Source organism: Oncorhynchus nerka, linkage group LG10 (assembly GCF_034236695.1).
Source record: "Oncorhynchus nerka isolate Pitt River linkage group LG10, Oner_Uvic_2.0, whole genome shotgun sequence".
NCBI lineage: Eukaryota > Metazoa > Chordata > Actinopteri > Salmoniformes > Salmonidae > Oncorhynchus > Oncorhynchus nerka.
Genome location: NC_088405.1, coordinates 16,192,722 through 16,214,481, shown reverse-complemented (window position 1 = coordinate 16,214,481; position 21,760 = coordinate 16,192,722). Strand labels below are relative to the sequence as shown.

General features: G+C 44.9%; 1 protein-coding gene across 1 annotated transcript in view; it reads left to right on the top strand.

Moving 5' to 3' along the window:
- The window catches only part of LOC115117071 (lysyl oxidase homolog 4-like), a 59,502-nt gene extending 43,743 nt beyond the window's left edge, over nt 1–15,759 (top strand). The window contains exons 12-16 of the mRNA XM_065023056.1: nt 50–93; nt 153–230; nt 887–1,023; nt 11,737–11,848; nt 12,211–15,759. Coding sequence (XP_064879128.1) covers nt 50–93; nt 153–230; nt 887–1,023; nt 11,737–11,848; nt 12,211–12,281 — 442 coding nt within the window. The 3' untranslated portion in view covers nt 12,282–15,759. The remainder of the gene's footprint in view (nt 1–49; nt 94–152; nt 231–886; nt 1,024–11,736; nt 11,849–12,210) is intronic.
- Nucleotides 15,760–21,760: the final 6,001 nt, after the last annotated feature.

Below are 21,760 nucleotides of genomic sequence, written 5' to 3'. Positions count from 1 at the left end.
CCAGCCTTCTTTTATTCAGAGGACACAAGGCCAGTTCTGTCTGGACCAGGCATTACCACAGCATTGAGGTGTTCATACATACCCCTGACACCTGTTATTAACATTCATACATACTGCCCTTCATTTGCCCTAACATTCAACATTCACTGAAGGTCTGACTCTGAATGGGACCAGGATAGCAGAGGGACACAAGGCCAGCTTCTGTCTGGAGGATACATACTGCCCTGAAGGTAATAACACCTGTTATTAACATTCATACATACTGCCCTGAAGGTAATAACACCTGTTATTAACATTAATACATACTGCCCTGAAGGTAATAACACCTGTTATTAACATTCATACATACTGCCCTGAAGGTAATAACACCTGTTATTAACATTCATACATACTGCCCTGAAGGTAATAACACCTGTTATTAACATTCATACATACTGCCCTGAAGGTAATAACACCTGTTATTAACATTCATACATACTGCCCTGAAGGTAATAACACCTGTTATTAACATTCATACATACTACCCTGAAGGTAATAACACCTGTTATTAACATTCATACATACTGCCCTGAAGGTAATAACACATGTTATTAACATGAATAACACCTATGTTATTAACATTCATACATATCACCCTGAGGTTAATAACACCTGTTATTAACATGGATAGCACCTCATGCCACATGTTATTAACATTCATAATATGGCAATGTCACCTGCTATTAACATTTATATCAAGCATTTATTTCAAACAACTTGGCCTCATATGCTGTCCATGACCTAAACTATTCCTGGACCATGGTTATTTTTCTTTTTGAATAGCTGAAACTGGCTCCTAAAAGCATCAAGCTGAAGAGTAAAGTCACTGTTCTTGTCTGTGTGTCAGGTCTGCAAAAGCGTTTCTCCTGCTACAACATGGGCGATCAGGGCATCTCAGTGGGCTGCTGGGATACGTACCGCCACGACATCGACTGTCAGTGGATCGACATCACCGATGTCAAGCCTGGAGACTACATATTCCAGGTACATACACACACCTGCGCTTGATTCAGCTTGGAGTTTACACTTTTTACATGATCCCATTGGTCCCTTTTTACCACGCAAAACAATTAAAGTATGTTGAAGTATTTAACATGTATGTGACCGAGGTCTGCAGACCACCCTCTGTGTTACCATGAGAGACAGCCATGTTGTACACACACACACACACACACACACACACACACACACACACACACACACACACACACACACACACACACACACACACACACACACATTCACACACATGGCTGTACAACATGGCTGTCTCTCATGGTAACACAGAGGGTGGTCTGCAGACCTCGGTCACATACATGTTAAATACTTCAACATACTTTAATTGTTTTGCACACACACACACACACACACACACACACACACACACACACACACACACACACACACACACACACACACACACACACACACACACACACACACACACACACACACACACACACACACACACACACACACAGACAGACAGACAGACAGACAGACAGACAGACAGACAGACAGACAGACAGACAGACAGACAGACAGACACTCTCCATCTCTGTCATTACCCTGTCTCATGTTAATCAGCTGTGTCCTTGTGGGCGCCACCTCAGGACATTCCAACTCCCATCAGCCACCACGTCTGTCTCACATTACTAATCCCAGCATGCCGTCCCTGGGGGCAATTAGGCTTTCGATTATTTTTATACCTCTGAGCCATGGGAAAGCCATGGGTTACAGTGAAACTCGCTATCTGTTAATGAGAGGAGGGTTTATGGTGAAACTAGCACCCCCGTAATTACTAATAGTACTACCTAATCACTCTCTGTTAATGAGAGGAGGATTTATGGTGAAACTAGCACCCCCGTAATTACTAATAGTACTACCTAATCACTCTCTGTTAATGAGAGGAGGGTTTATGGTGAAACTAGCACCCCCGTAATTACTAATAGTACTACCTAATCACTCTCTGTTAATGAGAGGAGGGTTTATGGTGAAACTAGCACCCCCGTAATTACTAATAGTACTACCTAATCACTCTCTGTTAATGAGAGGAGGTTTATGGTGAAACTAGCACCCCCGTAATTACTAATAGTACTACCTAATCACTCTCTGTTAATGAGAGGAGGATTTATGGTGAAACTAGCACCCCCGTAATTACTAATAGTACTACCTAATCACTCTCTGTTAATGAGAGGAGGGTTTATGGTGAAACTAGCACCCCCGTAATTACTAATAGTACTACCTAATCACTCTCTGTTAATGAGAGGAGGGTTTATGGTGAAACTAGCACCCCCGTAATTACTAATAGTACTACCTAATCACTTTCTGTTAATGAGAGGAGGGTTATGGTGAAACTCGTTCCCTTAATGACTGTGCTACCTAGGCCATGGGAGTCGGTTGAGAGGTTACAGTGAAAAGTGTCTCAGCCTGTTTTATTTAGTCACCCTCCATGTCCCTATGATAGATGTACACACACGCTCACGGGGGTACACACACGCTTTATGTGTGTATTTTAGGCATGTAGAGCAGGGCGTAATTACAAGTGGTGGCCATGCAACTGCTGTGAGAAGAAAAGGAGTTGAGGAAGAGAGGAGAGAAGAAAACAGGAGAAGAAGAGGAGGACAGGAGAAGAGGAGGACAGGAGTGAGAAGAGGAGGACAGGAGAAGAGGACAGGAGTGAGAAGAGGAGGACAGGAGAAGAGGACATGAGTGAGAAGAGGAGGACAGGAGGACAGGAGAAGAGGAGGACAGGAGAAGAGGAGAACAGGAGTGAGAAGAGGAGGACAGGACTGAAAAGAGGAGGACAGGAGAAGAGAACAGGAGTGAGAAGAGGAGTACAGGAGAAGAGGAGTACAGTAGTGAGAAGAGGAGGACAGGAGTAAGAAGAGGACAGGAGAAGAGGAGTACAGTAGTGAGAAGAGGAGGACAGGAGTAAGAAGAGGAGGACAGGAGAAGAGGAGGACAGGAGTGAGAAGAGGAGGACAGGAGTGAGAAGAGGGGGACAGGAGAAGAGGAGTACAGTAGTGAGAAGAGGAGGACAGGAGTAAGAAGAGGAGGACAGGAGAAGAGGAGGACAGGAGAAGAGGAGGACAGGAGTGAGAAGAGGAGGACAGGAGTGAGAAGAGGAGTACAGTAGTGAGAAGAGGAGGACAGGAGAAGAGGAGGACAGGAGAAGATGAGGACAGGAGTGAGAAGAGGAGGACAGGAGTGAGAAGAGGGGGACAGGAGTAAGAAGAGGAGGACAGGAGAAGAGGAGGACAGGAGTGAGAAGAGGAGGACAGGAGAAGAGGAGGACAGGAGTGAGAAGAGGGGACAGGAGAAGAGGAGGACAGGAGTGAGAAGAGGAGGACAGGAGTGAGAAGAGGGGGACAGGAGAAGAGGAGTACAGTAGTGAGAAGAGGAGGACAGGAGTAAGAAGAGGAGGACAGGAGAAGAGGAGGACAGGAGAAGAGGAGGACAGGAGTGAGAAGGGAGGACAGGAGTGAGAAGAGGAGTACAGTAGTGAGAAGAGGAGGACAGGAGAAGAGGAGGACAGGAGAAGATGAGGACAGGAGTGAGAAGAGGAGGACAGGAGTGAGAAGAGGGGGACAGGAGTAAGAAGAGGAGGACAGGAGAAGAGGAGGACAGGAGTGAGAAGAGGAGGACAGGAGTGAGAAGAGGAGGACAGGAGTGAGAAGAGGGGGACAGGAGAAGAGGACAGGAGTAGGAAGAGGAGGACAGTCAAGCACCACATTTTAATTTCTCCCCATGAAACTCCGTTGCTGTCCTGACAGGCCTTTTACTCACGCCGTTCCACATTCTGATGGCCACAAGCCAACCGACTACAGACGACAAAGTCCAACGCTGTAATTCCTACAGAGTTGCCATCATGGCTAGTTTTTGAGCATTCACAAAGTTTTAAATATGTTTGTTAGGGGTTAAAGTTGTTTTTCTGTGTAGCTGGATGCAGCCTGTATTTAGAGTGGGTGTAGTACATTTACAGAGCAGCTATTAGGGATGATGGCTTCTCAGTATTATCACGGAGTGTGTGTGTGTGTGTGTGTGTGTGTGTGTGTGTGTGTGTGTGTGTGTGTGTGTGTGTGTGTGTGTGTGTGTGTGTGTGTGTGTGTGTGTGTGTGTGTGTGTGTGTGTGTGTGTGTGTGTGTGTGTTTGGTTGCCTGACTGTGTTTGCCCTCATCCTTGTGTGTGTGTGCGTTACAGAAGAGAATGGTTATGTCAGCAGCTGTGGATGTAGACTGGTGAATAACAGTCTATAAGAACATGGTAGAGCTCAGAATAGCACCTATTACAGACACTTATACAGTCACGGTTATGCTCTCTGTAACTACTGTACCTTCCTAACCACACACTAAATTACTCCCTTAATTCAGCTTTAGTCCTCAACATAAAGGTGTCCTTTAAACGAACCAGGAGTAATGTTCGCCCTTATGGTAAACTGCATTGAGACTTTTTTGTGATCGATGTATTTTTACAAGAGATTCAGACACTCAATGACAGGACAGAAACACGGAAGTGGGGAGCAAACAGGTTGAGGCTTCCTCTAAAATACTTTTCTGTTATGACTCAAATGGTGTGAGATTCAGTTGGAATGGCAATCCTTTAGTCCTGTGACAAACCATACAATTACACGACTCTTCTTCTAAGGATGCACACTGTGTGGGTTGAGAATGTCTTTGTTACTCAATATTTATACTAAACTTACACAGCTTTCCATACAATAGTCATACAACTATTTACTGTATGAGTTTTCTTTAGGCTGCTATTACTGCTAATGTCTTCCAGTATGTCTTTCATGTTTCTCACAATGGGACAAACAATGGTTTTGTTACAGTGTCTGAACAGTATACTGTACATCTGAACAGCTCTACCAACTGAATGTTATTAAATAGCAAATGTGGATCTCTCTCTCTCTCTCTCTCTCCCTTTCTTCATTCCTTCCACCTACCCATCCATCTTTCCTTCCTTCCTTCCACCTACCCATCCATCTTTCCTTCCTTCCTTCCACCTACCCATCCATCCATCTTTCCTTCCTTCCTTCCACCTACCCATCCATCTTTCCTTCCTTCCTTCCACCTACCCATCCATCTTTCCTTCCTTCCTTCCACCTACCCATCCATCTTTCCTTCCTTCCTTCCACCTACCCATCCATCTTTCCTTCCTTCCTTCCACCTACCCATCCATCTTTCCTTCATTCCTTCCACCTACCCATCCATCTTTCCTTCCTTCCTTCCACCTACCCATCCATCTTTCCTTCCTTCCTTCCACCTACCCATCCATCCATCTTTCCTTCCTTCCTTCCACCTACCCATCCATCTTTCCTTCCTTCCTTCCACCTACCCATCCATCCATCCATCTTTCCTTCCTTCCTTCCACCTACCCATCCATCTTTCCTTCCTTCCACCTACCCATCCATCCATCTATCCTTCCCTTCCTTCCTTCCTTCCATCCTTCCTTCCTTCCATCCATCCATCCATCCATCCATCCATCCATCCATCCATCCATCCATCCTTCCATCCATCCATCCATCCATCCATCCATCCATCCATCCATCCATCCTTCCTTCCTTCCTTCCTTCCTTCCTTCCTTCCTTCCTTCCTTCCTTCCTTCCTTCCTTCCTTCCTTCCTTCCTTCCTTCCTTCCTTCCTTCCTTCCATCCTTCCTTCCTTCCTTCCTTCCTTCCTTCCTTCCATCCATCCATCCATCCTCTTTATGGAGGTAAAAGTGCTGTATTTATTATCTCTCATATTAAATATATATGAGCCCTGTTCAAAAGTAGTGCACTACAAAGGGAATAGGGTGCTATTTGGGAAGTAGGCTAAGACTCTTCTCTCTTCCTCTCCATGGGTCTGATATGGCAGGGAGAGTTTTTTTTTTTTTATTTTTATTTCACCTTTATTTAACCAGGTAGGCTAGTTGAGAACAAGTTCTCATTTGCAACTGCGACCTGGCCAAGATAAAGCATAGCAGTGTGAACAGACAACACAGAGTTACACATGGAGTAAGCAATTAACAAGTCAATAACACAGTAGAAAAAAAATGGGCAGTCTATATACAATGTGTGCAAAAGGCATGAGGAGGTAGGCGAATAATACAATTTTGCAGATTAACACTGGGGTGATAAATGATCAGATGGTCATGTACAGGTAGAGATATTGGTGTGCAAAAGAGCAGAAAAGTAAATAAATAAATAAAAAAAACAGTATAAAAACAGTATGGGGATGCGGTAGGTGAAAATGGGTGGGCTATTTACCAATAGACTATGTACAGCTGCAGCGATCGGTTAGCTGCTCGGATAGCTGATGTTTGAAGTTGGTGAGGGAGATAAAAGTCTCCAACTTCAGCGATTTTTGCAGTTCGTTCCAGTCACAGGCAGCAGAGTACTGGAACGAAAGGCGGCCAAATGAGGTGTTGGCTTTAGGGATGATCAGTGAGATACACCTGCTGGAGCGTGTGCTACGGATGGGTGTTGCCATCGTGACCAGTGAACTGAGATAAGGCGGAGCTTTACCTAGCATGGACTTGTAGATGACCTGGAGCCAGTGGGTCTGGCGACGAATATGTAGCGAGGGCCAGCCGACTAGAGCATACAAGTCGCAGTGGTGGGTGGTATAAGGTGCTTTGGTGACAAAACGGATGGCACTATGATAGACTGCATCCAGTTTGCTGAGTAGAGTGTTGGAAGCCATTTTGTAGATGACATCGCCGAAATCGAGGATCGGTAGGATAGTCAGTTTTACTAGGGTAAGCTTGGCGGCGTGAGTGAAGGAGGCTTTGTTGCGGAATAGAAAGCCGACTCTTGATTTGATTTTCGATTGGAGATGTTTGATGTGAGTCTGGAAGGAGAGTTTGCAGTCTAGCCAGACACCTAGGTACTTATAGATGTCCACATATTCAAGGTCGGAACCATCCAGGGTGGTGATGCTAGTCGGGCATGCGGGTGCAGGCAGCGATCGGTTGAAAAGCATGCATTTGGTTTTACTCGCGTTTAAGAGCAGTTGGAGGCCACGGAAGGAGTGCTGTATGGCATTGAAGCTCGTTTGGAGGTTAGATAGCACAGTGTCCAATGACGGGCCGAAAGTATATAGAATGGTGTCGTCTGCGTAGAGGTGGATCAGGGAATCGCCCGCAGCAAGAGCAACATCATTGATATATACAGAGAAAAGAGTCGGCCCGAGAATTGAACCCTGTGGCACCCCCATAGAGACTGCCAGAGGACCGGACAGCATGCCCTCCGATTTGACACACTGAACTCTGTCTGCAAAGTAATTGGTGAACCAGGCAAGGCAGTCATCCGAGAAACCGAGGCTATTGAGTCTGCCGATAAGAATATGGTGATTGACAGAGTCGAAAGCCTTGGCGAGGTCGATGAAGACGGCTGCACAGTACTGTCTTTTATCGATGGCGGTTATGATATCGTTTAGTACCTTGAGCGTGGCTGAGGTGCACCCGTGACCGGCTCGGAAACCAGATTGCACAGCGGAGAAGGTACGGTGGGATTCGAGATGGTCAGTGACCTGTTTGTTGACTTGGCTTTCGAAGACCTTAGATAGGCAGGGCAGGATGGATATAGGTCTATAGCAGTTTGGGTCCAGGGTGTCTCCCCCTTTGAAGAGGGGGATGACTGCGGCAGCTTTCAATCCTTGGGGATCTCAGACGATATGAAAGAGAGGTTGAACAGGCTGGTAATAGGGGTTGCGACAATGGCCGCAGATAGTTTCAGAAATAGAGGGTCCAGATTGTCAAGCCCAGCTGATTTGTACGGGTCTAGGTTTTGCAGCTCTTTCAGAACATCTGCTATCTGGATTTGGGTAAAGGAGAACCTGGAGAGGCTTGGGCGAGGAGCTGCGGGGGGGCGGAGCTGTTGGCCGAGGTTGGAGTAGCCAGGCGGAAGGCATGGCCAGCCGTTGAGAAGTGCTTATTGAAGCTTTCGATAATCGTGGATTTATCGGTGGAGACCGTGTTACCTAGCCTCAGTGCAGTGGGCAGCTGGGAGGAGGTACTCTTGTTCTCCATGGACTTCACAGTGTCCCAGAACTTTTTGGAGTTGGAGCTACAGGATGCAAACTTCTGCCTGAAGAAGCTGGCCTTAGCTTTCCTGACTGACTGCGTGTATTGGTTCCTGACTTCCCTGAACAGTTGCATATCACGGGGGCTATTCGATGCTATTGCAGTCCGCCACAGGATGTTTTTGTGCTGGTCGAGGGCAGTCAGGTCTGGAGTGAACCAAGGGCTGTATCTGTTCTTGGTTCTGCATTTTTTGAACGGAGCATGCTTATCTAAAATGGTGAGGAAGTTACTTTTAAAGAATGACCAGGCATCCTCAACTGACGGGATGAGGTCAATGTCCTTCCAGGATACCCGGGCCAGGTCGATTAGAAAGGCCTGCTCACAGAAGTGTTTTAGGGAGCGTTTGACAGTGATGAGGGTGGTCGTTTGACTGCGGCTCCGTGGCGGATACAGGCAATGAGGCAGTGATCGCTGAGATCCTGGTTGAAGACAGCGGAGGTGTATTTGGAGGGCCAGTTGGTCAGGATGACGTCTATGAGGGTGCCCTTGTTTACAGAGTTAGGGTTGTACCTGGTGGGTTCCTTGATGATTTGAGTGAGATTGAGGGCATCTAGCTTACATTGTAGGACTGCCGGGGTGTTAAGCATATCCCAGTTTAGGTCACCTAACAGAACAAACTCTGAAGCTAGATGGGGGCGATCAATTCACAAATGGTGTCCAGGGCACAGCTGGGAGCTGAGGGTGGCCGGTAGCAGGCGGCAACAGTGAGAGACTTATTTCTGGAGAGGGTAATTTTCAAAATTAGTAGTTCGAACTGTTTGGGTATGGACCTGGAAAGTATGACATTACTTTGCAGGCTATCTCTGCAGTAGACTGCAACTCCGCCCCCTTTGGTAGTTCTATCTTGACGGAAGATGTTATAGTTGGGTATGGAAATCTCTGAATTTTTGGTGGCCTTCCTGAGCCAGGATTCAGACACGGCAAGGACATCAGGGTTAGCAGAGTGTGCTAAAGCAGTGAGTAAAACAAACTTAGGGAGGAGGCTTCTGATGTTGACATGCATAAAACCAAGGCTTTTTCGATCACAGAAGTCAACAAATGAGGGTACCTGGGGACATGCAGGGCCTGGGTTTACCTCCACATCACCCGCGGAACAGAGAAGGAGTAGTATGAGGGTGCGGCTAAAGGCTATCAAAACTGGTCGCCTAGAGCGTTGGGGGCAGAGGATAAGAGGAGCAGGTTTCTGGGCAATGTAGAATATATTCAGGGCATAATGCACAGACAGGGGTATGGTGGGGTGCGGGTACAGCGGTGGTAAGCCCAGGCACTGGGTGATGATGAGACAGGTTGTATCTCTGGACATGCTGGTTGTAGTGGGTGAGGTCACCGCATGTGTGGGAGGTGGGACAAAGGAGGTAACAGGGGTATGCAGAGTGGGTCTAGGAGTTGAGGGGGAAGAATGAAATTAAATTAGAAACTCCCTCCCTCTGTTTTCTATTAACACAGTGGGGTGAGGATGGGGTGAGCGGCTGCAGGTCAGGAGGTCACAGACGGCCATCATACTCTTACATTGTAATAGCTTTGTAATTATTCATTAACAGAGCTACTCTGTGGCTCTGGCTCATTGCAGGGCTCAAGTATTCTCAGCTACTGATATGTGCACAGTGTGAAAACTCTATTTGAGTACATCAAGTTCATCAGTCCCAATTTAAATATGTGTTTCTTGTTCTGGTCTAGTTTAGTGCACACAGGTGTTAGACATTGCATATATGGGAGTTGACTATACTTTCCCAAGATTGCATAGCAGTCGGACGTCTGTTTGTCTCGTCCTATCCCATCCCATGTGTATATATATTTTCTTCGTATATACTGAACATACTCTCCTGCAACCCGCCTCATCCAATGTGTTACGGATCTGCTATTTTTTACACTTTAGAACCAGAATCCCCATCAGCAGCTAGCCAGCTAACTAGCTACTAGCTAGTAGTCAGTTAGCCACTGCTAGCAGTCATCACCGTTAACTCAGACATCAGCCAGCCTCAGCCCGGTCAATTCCTGCCAGTCTGCATAGCGCGATATCAACCCAGAGCATATCGGACTGCTTTTTCTCTACCTCATCTCTGGATTCCTACCGCAAGCTATGAACCTTTACACCGGATCATCGCATCTAGCTAGCTGCTAGGAGTGGCTACTCCTGGCTAACGTCTCTGTCCAGAAGCAAGCACCAGTTAGCCTGGACCTAGCCTCGAGCTAGGCCCATCTCCCGGCTAGCTGAAGAGGTCCAACAGACAATTCTTGGGCTACAATACCTATTTTGCCAATTGGCCTGGACCATTTTACTACCAACACAGAGCCCCGCTGATCCATTACAACTGGTCTGCCAACGTAACCGTCCGGGGGTTTCAACAGGCTCTTCCGTGGTGACGTCCCCCGACGGCCCATCTGCTAGACGACACCATTCTGTATACATCTGGCCCTTCTTTGGACACTGTGCTAACAAACCTCCAAACGAGCTTCAATGCCATACAACACTCCTTCCGAGGCCTCCAACTGCTTTTACATGCAAGTAAAACTAAGTGCATGATCTTCAACCGATTGCTGCCCACATCTTCCCGCCCGACTAGCATCACTACTCTGGATGGTTCTGACTTAGAATATGTGGACAACTACAAATACCTAGGTGTCTGGTTAGACCGTAAAGTCTCCTTCCAGACTAAACATCTCCAATCCAAAATTAAATCTGGAATCGGCTTCCTATTTCGCAACAAAGCCTCCTTTACTCATGCTGCCAAACATACCCTCGTAAAACTGACTATCCTGCCGATCCTTGACTTCGGCGATGTCATTTACAAAATAGTCTCCAGCCCTCTACTCAGCAAACTGGATGTAGTCTATCACAGTGCCGTCCATTTTGTCACCAAAACCCCATACACTACCCACCACTGCGACCTGTATGCTCTCGTTGGCTGGCCCTCAATACATATATTCTTCGCCAAACCCACTGGCTCCAGGTCATCTATAAGTCTATGCTAGGTAAAGCCCGCCTTATCTCAGCTTACTGGTCACCATTGCAACACCCAACCGTAGCACGCGCTCCAGCAGGTATATTTCACTGGTCATCCCCAAAGCCAACACTTCCATTGGCCGACTTTCCTTCCAGTTCTCTGCTGTCAATGATTGGAACGCATTGCAAAAATCACTGTAGCTGGAGTCTTATATCTCCCTCACTAACTTTAAGCATCAGCGGTCAAACAGCTTACCGATCACTGTACCTGTACACAGCCAATCTGTAAATTGCACACCCAACTACCTCACCCCCATATTGTTACTTGTCCTCTTGCTCTTTTGCACCCCAGTATCTTTCCTTGCACATCATCATCTGCACATCTATCACTCCAGTGTTAATGCTAAATTGTAATTATTTTGCCTCTATGGCCTATTTATTGCCTTACCTCCCTACTCTTCTACATTTGCACACACTGTACATATATTTTTCTATTGTGTTATTGACTGTACGTTTGTTTATGTGTAACTCTGTGTTGTTGTTTTTGTCGCACTGCTTTGCTTTATCTTGGTCAGGTCGCAGTTATAAATGAGAACTTGTTCTCAGCTGGCCTACCTGGTTAAATAAAGTTTAAAAAAATAAATATATATATTTTTTAAATCACTGTTTCTGTCATATTATAGGTGGAAGTCAACCCCTCGTTAGACATGGCTGAGTCAGACTTCCAGAACAACGTGATGAGATGTCGATGCAAATACGACGGACACAGAGCGTACATGTATGGATGTCACGCAGGTATGGGAAATTACATTTATCAGTCATTAACACACATTCTCTCTCTCTCTCTCTCTGCTCCTCTCTGCTTCTCTCTCTCTCTCTCTCTCTCTCTCTGCTCCTCTCTGCTTCTCTCTCTCTCTCTGCTCCTCTCTGCTTCTCTCTCTCTCTCTCTCTCTCTCTCTCTCTCTCTCTCTCTCTCTGCTCCTCTCTGCTTCTCTCTCTCTCTCTCTCTCTCTCTCTGCTCTCTCTCTGCTCCTCTCTGCTTCTCTCTCTCTCTCTGCTCCTCTCTGCTTCTCGCTCTCTCTCTCTCTCTCTCTCTCTCTCTCTCTCTCTCTCTTTCTTTCTCCTTATCTCTAACTGTATTTTGTTACTTTTACCAGGTGATGCGTACAGTGCAGAGATTGAGGACCTGTTTGATCACCAAAGGCAGATCTCCAATAACTTTGTCTAGGCCCATCCAGGGCCCAGCGTTGGCCCAGGCTGGTGCCCAGCAAAGAGGGCTCAGAGCTGGGGCCAAAACTGCTCAGGGTGCCCTGGGGTCTGGACGTCTGGTGGGTCATGGGACTCCTGCCCCACAACACTAGGGGACTCACAAAATGGCACCTGTCCACTGCCCTTACCTGCTGTGGACTACACTACCCAGAATAAACCACAACTAGGAGACCATCACCCTGACTATCGCTTTCGACCCCAACAGCCAATAGGAACTGAGAGCAGGACAGATGTCACCAGGGAAACCAAATGATTTCAGTTAACAATGGAGGGTTACAATGATATTGATTCAATCAACGTTTAGGTATTTTGTTAGTTTATGAATGTGGACTACTAGTAACTTAGCTACTCAAAATTTCTATGAATGAATTAATTTCAATTAAAGTTGAAATTATAATTGTACATCTAACATACCAACCTGATCAAAGAGCATTTCGTATGATTATGTATGTAAATCCCTGATACTCCTTTTAGTATGATATGTTACATTTCGTATAGTATGTATCAATTTGAGGATGTCCATCACCCATTTCATATTATATGTTATGAATTTTCTAAATTCAAAACAGGTTACGAATTTACAAAACACATGATATTTAATGAATTCTAGTAAAGTGGCTAGCTGGCTTATGTTAGCTAGCTGGCTAACGTTAGCTAGCTGGCTAATGTTAGCTAGGCTAGGGCTTAAGGTTAGGGTTATGTTTAGGAGTTAGGTTAAAGGTTTAAGGTTAGGGTTAGGGGAAGGGTTAGCTAAAAGGCTTAAGGTTAGGGTTAGGGGAAGGGTTAGCTAAAAGGTTTAAGGTTAGGGTTAGGGGAAGGGTTATCTAACATGCTAAGTAGTAGCAAAGTAGCTATAAGGTAGTAAGTAGTTAAAAAGTTGCTAATTAGCTAAAATAGTAAAGTTGACCGTGATGAGATTCAAACTCGCAAACTTTGGGTTGCTAGACGTTTGCGTTAATTGCCTACTGATCCACCCTGACCAACCACCCATACGCCCACCCGGCCACCCCAACCAACCATCCTACTTTCCTTTTTGCCTTAAGTAACCATCTGTCTTATGTAACCATACCAAACGTAACATATCATACTAATTTGAATGTCCCAGATTTAGGTTTACTATGTTACGTCTAGTCTATGAAAACAGGCTGAAGATATGGATGATCCCGTATGCCAATGTCCCAGGGAAGGGGAATGACTGAAAAGAGTTCTGTGTTATCTGTTTGACTGATGGTCTGTCTAGACAGTGTCTCCTACAATATCGGTGCTGTTTGATCAAATCTCAACCTTCCAGTAGACTTTAGCGGTCTGCAGTTTTTTGGTCCATAAACAGGGATTAAATAAAACCAAGAGTGTCCTTGAGTGGACCTCAAGGCCCGAGTTTGAATACGTAGTTGGGTATGAACGTTTATCTTAGTTTTTACTATTGAATTAGTTGTTTTACTTTGTGCAGGTATTGCCAAACTCTGAAAATAATTATGATATACTGTAGCTACAGTAGATCTGATACATCAAAACAAATATAGTTGATTTAGTTAACATTTCTCTCTTCTTCGGTTTTAAAATGACTATAACATGAGGTCAAATCATTTTCATGGGATGATGCACTTTATCTATTGAACTAATATCAGTATTTAGAATTTTGACCAAGTCCCCCTCCATAGTTTAATATGATCAGTCATAAAGTGCACGGTTACCATATTAGGACAGCCTAGTCCTTCTGTGACTGAGGCTGTCCTAATATGTACTCCGTAATGTTTGCTTTTGTGACGTTATCTCTTTATACCTGCCATGAAAATGTTACTTTTGATGCAGTTTACTGTCTGATTTGCTGTAGTAACTGAATTTCAATGCCTTTGGTGCTCATTTTGTCATAACATGTAATGTATCGTATATACTGCAGTTAATTTATTCAAGGCTACCATTTGCAATACTTTTTATATTGATTAAACATATAAAACAAGCACATTTCCCCCATTACAGTAAGTCACTAGCTAGGGTATGCACTAGGGTATGCACTAGGGTATGCACTAGAAAAAAAGGTCTACCAAGAACCACGGTTTATTTGACTGTTCCTGTAGCTTGGTTAACCATTTTTGGTTCCAGATATAACTGTATTGTTTCGAAAATATTTTCTTACTGTTTAACTTCAAAGGGTTGAGATGAACCTTAGCCATTCATATTCCTTTCACAAAATGGCCGGCAGAGAAAGCTTTGTGCCATCCACCCAAGTGCAGTTCTCCACCCTTCTGGCCTTCCCAACCCACAGTTCTGCGGCAGCCAGGCAGGCAGTGTATGAAAAAAACTTGAATTAGCTGTGTTTGGGTTAGAGTTAGGGTAAGCATGGGGCGTACACAGAGAAACACAGCAACTGTGAGCTCTGCTGTCAACAGCTATAGGCATGGGTGGGAAAGACACACGAGAAAGAGAGAAAGAGAGGGTAGGGGTAGAGAGAAAGATATGGAGAACAATGCCTTCACATTGGCCGGGAGAAAGAAAAAGAGAAATAGAAAGAGGATAAGCCTTGGCGTGGGCAACACATCCACCCTGGCCACTGCTGCGGAGGCCACAGGGCTGGCATACTGAGACCGCAGGGCTGGCATACTGAGACCGCAGGGCTGACATACTGAGACCGCAGGGCTGGCATACTGAGTCCGCAGGGCTGGCATACTGAGACATTCTGGCCTGGCATACTGAGACCGCAGGGCTGGCATACTGAGACCGCAGGGCTGGCATACTGAGACCGCAGGGTTGGCAGGCATACTGAGACCGCAGGGTTGGCATACTGAGACCGCAGGGCTGGCATACTGAGACCGCAGGGCTGGCATACTGAGACCGCAGGGCTGGCATACTGAGACCGCAGGGCTGGCATACTGAGACCGCAGGGCTGGCATACTGAGACTGCAGGGCTGGCATACTGAGACTGCAGGGCTGGCATACTGAGCTCCTAAAGAGAACAGTATGTTTGTCAAGGAGAAAATGAACTCCTGCATTCACACAGTCAACAGCTGCTGCAGCAGTTGAGATAAGCTAAAAGCAGATGCTGAAAGGAGAATGGGTTTCAAATGTACTGTGTCTATCCATGTCTCAGTTCAATCAGTATCGGTGGAATATTCCATTTTCTGTACAATGCTGTAACTCCATTTTGAGTCATCCATGTTTGTGGCTCTTAAACCATAGATGTTGACTGGTAGATGGATCTGTTTGTCTTTTATCCTTCTCCTTTGTCTTTTGCGTGAGTTGGCTAAAACAGAAACAAATCTGGCGCAAAGCTCCATGTTCACTGTCACCTTTTGCACCATTATGGCCTTTTGATGTGTTTGAATGACTAACCGTCCTCAGGTCTAGACACTGTCACCATTATGGCCTTTTGATGTGTTTGAATGACTAACCGTCCTCAGGTCTAGACACTGTCACCATTATGGCCTTTTGATGTGTTTGAATGACTAACCGTCCTCAGGTCTAGACACTGTCACCATTATGGCCTGTTGATGTGTTTGAATGACTAACCGTCCTCAGGTCTAGACGCTGTCACCATTATGGCCTTTTGATGTGTTTGAATGACTAACCGTCCTCAGGTCTAGACGCTGTCACCATTATGGCCTTTTGATGTGTTTGAATGACTAACAGTCCTCAAGTCTAGACGCTGTCACCATTATGGCCTTTTGATGTGTTTGAATGACTAACCGTCCTCAAGTCTAGACGCTGTCACCATTATGGCCTTTTGATGTGTTTGAATGACTAACCGTCCTCAGGTCTAGACGCTGTCACCATTATGGCCTTTTGATGTGTTTGAATGACTAACCGTCCTCAGGTCTAGACGCTGTCACCATTATGGCCTTTTGATGTGTTTGAATGACTAACCGTCCTCAGGTCTAGACGCTGTCAGCATTATGGCCTTTTGATGTGTTTGAATGACTAACCGTCCTCATGACTAACCGTCTAGGTCACCATTATGGCCTTTTGATGTGTTTGAATGACTAGACGCTGTCACCATTATGGCCTTTTGATGTGTTTGAATGACTAACCGTCCTCAGGTTTTGATGTGTTTGAATGACTAGACGCTGTCAGCATTATGGCCTTTTGATGTGTTTGAATGACTAACCGTCCTCAGGTCTAGACGCTGTCACCATTATGGCCTTTTGATGTGTTTGAATGACTAACCGTCCTCAGGTCTAGACGCTGTCACCATTATGGCCTTTTGATGTGTTTGAATGACTAACCGTCCTCAGGTCTAGACGCTGTCACCATTATGGCCTTTTGATGTGTTTGAATGACTAACCGTCCTCAGGTCTAGACGCTGTCACCATTATGGCCTTTTGATGTGTTTGAATGACTAACCGTCCTCAGGTCTAGACGCTGTCACCATTATGGCCTTTTGATGTGTTTGAATGACTAACCGTCCTCAGGTCTGAGACGCTGTCACCATTATGGCCTTTTGATGTGTTTGAATGACTAACCGTCCTCAGGTCTAGACGCTGTCACCATTATGGCCTTTTGATGTGTTTGAATGACTAACTAGACGCTGTCACTCCTTTTGAGGTCTTTTGATGTGTTTGAATGACTAACCGTCCTCAGACGCTGTCACCATTATGGCCTTTTGATGTGTTTGAATGACTAACCGTCCTCAGGTCTAGACGCTGTCACCATTATGGCCTTTTGATGTGTTTGAATGACTAACCGTCCTCAGGTCTAGACGCTGTCACCATTATGGCCTTTTGATGTGTTTGAATGACTAACCGTCCTCAGGTCTAGACGCTGTCACCATTATGGCCTTTTGATGTGTTTGAATGACTAACCGTCCTCAGGTCTAGACGCTGTCACCATTATGGCCTTTTGATGTGTTTGAATGACTAACCGTCCTCAGGTCTAGACGCTGTCACCATTATGGCCTTTTGATGTGTTTGAATGACTAACCGTCCTCAGGTCTAGACGCTGTCACCATTATGGCCTTTTGATGTGTTTGAATGACTAACCGTCCTCAGGTCTAGACGCTGTCACCATTATGGCCTTTTGATGTGTTTGAATGACTAACCGTCCTCAGGTCTAGACGCTGTCACCATTATGGCCTTTTGATGTGTTTGAATGACTAACCGTCCTCAGGTCTAGACGCTGTCAGCATCTATGGCCTTTTGATGTGTTTGAATGACTAACCGTCCTCAGGTCTAGACGCTGTCACCATTATGGCCTTTTGATGTGTTTGAATGACTAACCGTCCTCAGGTCTAGACGCTGTCACCATTATGGCCTTTTGATGTGTTTGAATGACTAACCGTCCTCAGGTCTAGACGCTGTCACCATTATGGCCTTTTGATGTGTTTGAATGACTAACCGTCCTCAGGTCTAGACGCTGTCACCATTATGGCCTTTTGATGTGTTTGAATGACTAACCGTCCTCAGGTCTAGACGCTGTCACCATTATGGCCTTTTGATGTGTTTGAATGACTAACCGTCCTCAGGTCTAGACGCTGTCACCATTATGGCCTTTTGATGTGTTTGAATGACTAACCGTCCTCAGGTCTAGACGCTGTCACCATTATGGCCTTTTGATGTGTTTGAATGACTAACCGTCCTCAGGTCTAGACGCTGTCACCATTATGGCCTTTTGATGTGTTTGAATGACTAACCGTCCTCAGGTCTAGACGCTGTCACCATTATGGCCTTTTGATGTGTTTGAATGACTAACCGTCCTCAGGTCTAGACGCTGTCACCATTATGGCCTTTTGATGTGTTTGAATGACTAACCGTCCTCAGGTCTAGACGCTGTCAGCATTATGGCCTTTTGATGTGTTTGAATGACTAACCGTCCTCAGGTCTAGACGCTGTCACCATTATGGCCTTTTGATGTGTTTGAATGACTAACCGTCCTCAGGTCTTTTGATGTGTTTGAATGACGCTGTCACCATTATGGCCTTTTGATGTGTTTGAATGACTAACCGTCCTCAGGTCTAGACGCTGTCACCATTATGGCCTTTTGATGTGTTTGAATGACTAACCGTCCTCAGGTCTAGACGCTGTCACCATTATGGCCTTTTGATGTGTTTGAATGACTAACCGTCCTCAGGTCTAGACGCTGTCACCATTATGGCCTTTTGATGTGTTTGAATGACTAACCGTCCTCAGGTCTAGACGCTGTCACCATTATGGCCTTTTGATGTGTTTGAATGACTAACCGTCCTCAGGTCTAGACGCTGTCACCATTATGGCCTTTTGATGTGTTTGAATGACTAACCGTCCTCAGGTCTAGACGCTGTCACCATTATGGCCTTTTGATGTGTTTGAATGACTAACCGTCCTCAGGTCTAGACGCTGTCACCATTATGGCCTTTGATGTGTTTGAATGACTAACCGTCCTCAGGTCTAGACGCTGTCACCATTATGGCCTGTTGATGTGTTTGAATGACTAACCGTCCTCAGGTCTAGACGCTGTCACCATTATGGCCTTTTGATGTGTTTGAATGACTAACCGTCCTCAGGTCTAGACGCTGTCACCATTATGGCCTGTTGATGTGTTTGAATGACTAACCGTCCTCAGGTCTAGACGCTGTCAGCATTATGGCCTTTTGATGTGTTTGAATGACTAACCGTCCTCAGGTCTAGACGCTGTCAGCATTATGGCCTTTTGATGTGTTTGAATGACTAACCGTCCTCAGGTCTAGACGCTGTCACCATTATGGCCTTTTGATGTGTTTGAATGACTAACCGTCCTCAGGTCTAGACGCTGTCACCATTATGGCCTTTTGATGTGTTTGAATGACTAACTGTCCTCAGGTCTAGACGCTGTCACCATTATGGCCTTTTGATGTGTTTGAATGACTAACCGTCCTCAGGTCTAGACGCTGTCACCATTATGGCCTTTTGATGTGTTTGAATGACTAACCGTCCTCAGGTCTAGACGCTGTCAGCAGCAGCAATGGATATTTTTCCCAAAGTGGACTCTATAATATGCAGGCTGTTAACAGTACAGTTCCGTAATGAATATCTTTGGCAGATCTCTTTGGTTCCCTCGGCCCACTCATTTATATTAAGGGCTTCATATCGTCTTCAACAACATTTTATATCACAAAACACCTACATGTTATTACGAAACAGTGATAACCTCCTTACACACACGCACGTATGTACAAATACATGCTCCCACAAATGTAGTCATGCACGTACGCACACAAACACAGACGCCCCCCGACACACACAGTCAAACTCTTTAATCAATAAAAGCTGTAGATGAAATCACACTGAATAGACCTTAGATGTGTCTTTACAGGGCTATTTAACAATGTAAAACAAACATATTATAGGCTAATATGTGTTTTTTCATTTAATTGGTTGGTGCTTGTGTACAGTAACAAAATAGTCTATTCTATGTGTTGCTTTTCAATGTTTGTATTGTGTTCCATAACTTTAATTACAACTTTGTATATGTTTGGTTAGTATTCATCACATCCACTTCATCATTATCTTGTACTGCACAATACATATCCCATGCTGTTGGACTATCTAGCGTTGAGATTTCTATAATGGCCAGTTTGCTAACCAGTTGTCCGATGCAATAATGTTTGAAACTGAGGGAAGGAGCTATGGTGCTTATTTAATATTCATATAGAACGATTGTGCTGTCAGGGACTCAAATAACTCCCGAAACCAAATGTTTGTTTAATGTGTGACCAAAGTATACTTTCATGAAAATAAATGAGCAATTCTTATGGTTTCACATGAAGATTTGTTTCATGTTAACCCATTTACTAAAGATATTTATTTTGAGAAGTCCACTATTACTATGTTTCTATCCAATCATTTCGTGAGGATGAATTACCTGATGCATGAAAATAGTCACGAACGGACTGATGCTAACATAATATGACGGTACAATTTTATAAATGTCTACAGACAATTTGTTCGTTCGACATGGTGGAATCTTTTTGTGTCAGTAAAATTCTGTATGTGAGAAATGCCGGTAGAAACGCCTTTATGCTCACATATTGATATAATAACCATCATATGGAAGTTAACTTGGAGTCATGCGATGATATGTTGTGTGGTCCTCCCACTACAACTCAGGAAACCATACAGTTTATTAGGCTACTGATTAAATAAATAACAATGAACTTCACAGGGTGGTGAAAGTGCAAGCTGATGAGCTTGATGCTCCTTTCTAATCAATATCCAGGCTCTTTTTATTCTGGTGACATGAACTGATGCTTGGCTGCCGCTTGAAAAGAAAAAATAATATTGCTCTTATCCACAATAATCTAATAATGTAAGTAACCTACCTGCACTGTGTCTGTGAGCTGTTGGCTAACACGCACTTGCCAATACCAGAGTGGGCATATAAAGCAACAGTTAGTCTGACAAAACCATCAGTAGAGTTGAAAATGTGATTGAAACCCATTTAACTTGTGATTTTCATTCTGTACATGGCAATTTAACCGCAAAGTGAATTGTATTTACACTACGTCATCACACACAGCCTTTTATCAGCAATCAGTCCATTTGATGGAAACACCTCTCATGTGAGCATGTTATTTTATGCAGATTTTAGAATATTCGCATCAAATTGGATGGAAACCTTGCTAATGTTGTTGTGCCTAATTGGTGTGTTTGTATGGAAAACTGGAATTGGACTTGGTGACGTCTGCCCTCGGGAATAGCTGGGATAGCTGTGGTTCAGTACTAGCTGCCTTGATTGCATAGCTGACTTACAGCCCAAATATCACTACATTCATTACTGTGAACCAATAAAAAAACAGATGTCTAACCTGCCTGTTTATTTCTGATCTTCTTGATTCTCTTCGTCTTAATTCTCTTTGACTTTATGTCTACCCAGCCCAGCTCTAAAAACACCTGATTCAACTAGCCAATTAAGGCCACCATTAGTGGAATAAGGTACGTCAGATCTGGACTGAAACAAAGAACCTCCAAACACTACAGCCCTTCATGACCGAACCTGCCTATCCCTGTCCTACACGCTCTGTAACACAATTATAAAGTGGACCGTTTATACATTTCTGAGTCTATGAGTAATGGTAAAATACTGTGGTTTCCATTTCATGAAGTGTCCCCTGAAAAGTGCAGGTTGTCCAAATAAAGCAGTTTTAATGTTATTCGCTTTTCTGTGAACTGTTCATATGCAAATCCTCAGCACAGATCTCTCCCATGGGGAAGTTAGAAACTCAACTATTTATGTAACTAAAGTACACACTGACTTCCAGGAATGAACAGTTGAATATTAAACCATGATGGGAGGGGTGGGGCATTCAGGCCAGTTTACCATGATGGGAGGGGTGGGGCATTCAGGCCAGTTTACCATGATGGGAGGGGTGGGGCATTCAGGCCAGTTTACCATGATGGGAGGGTGGGGCATTCAGGCCAGTTTACCATGATGGGAGGGGTGGGGCATTCAGGCCAGTTTACCATGATGGGAGGGGTGGGGCATTCAGGCCAG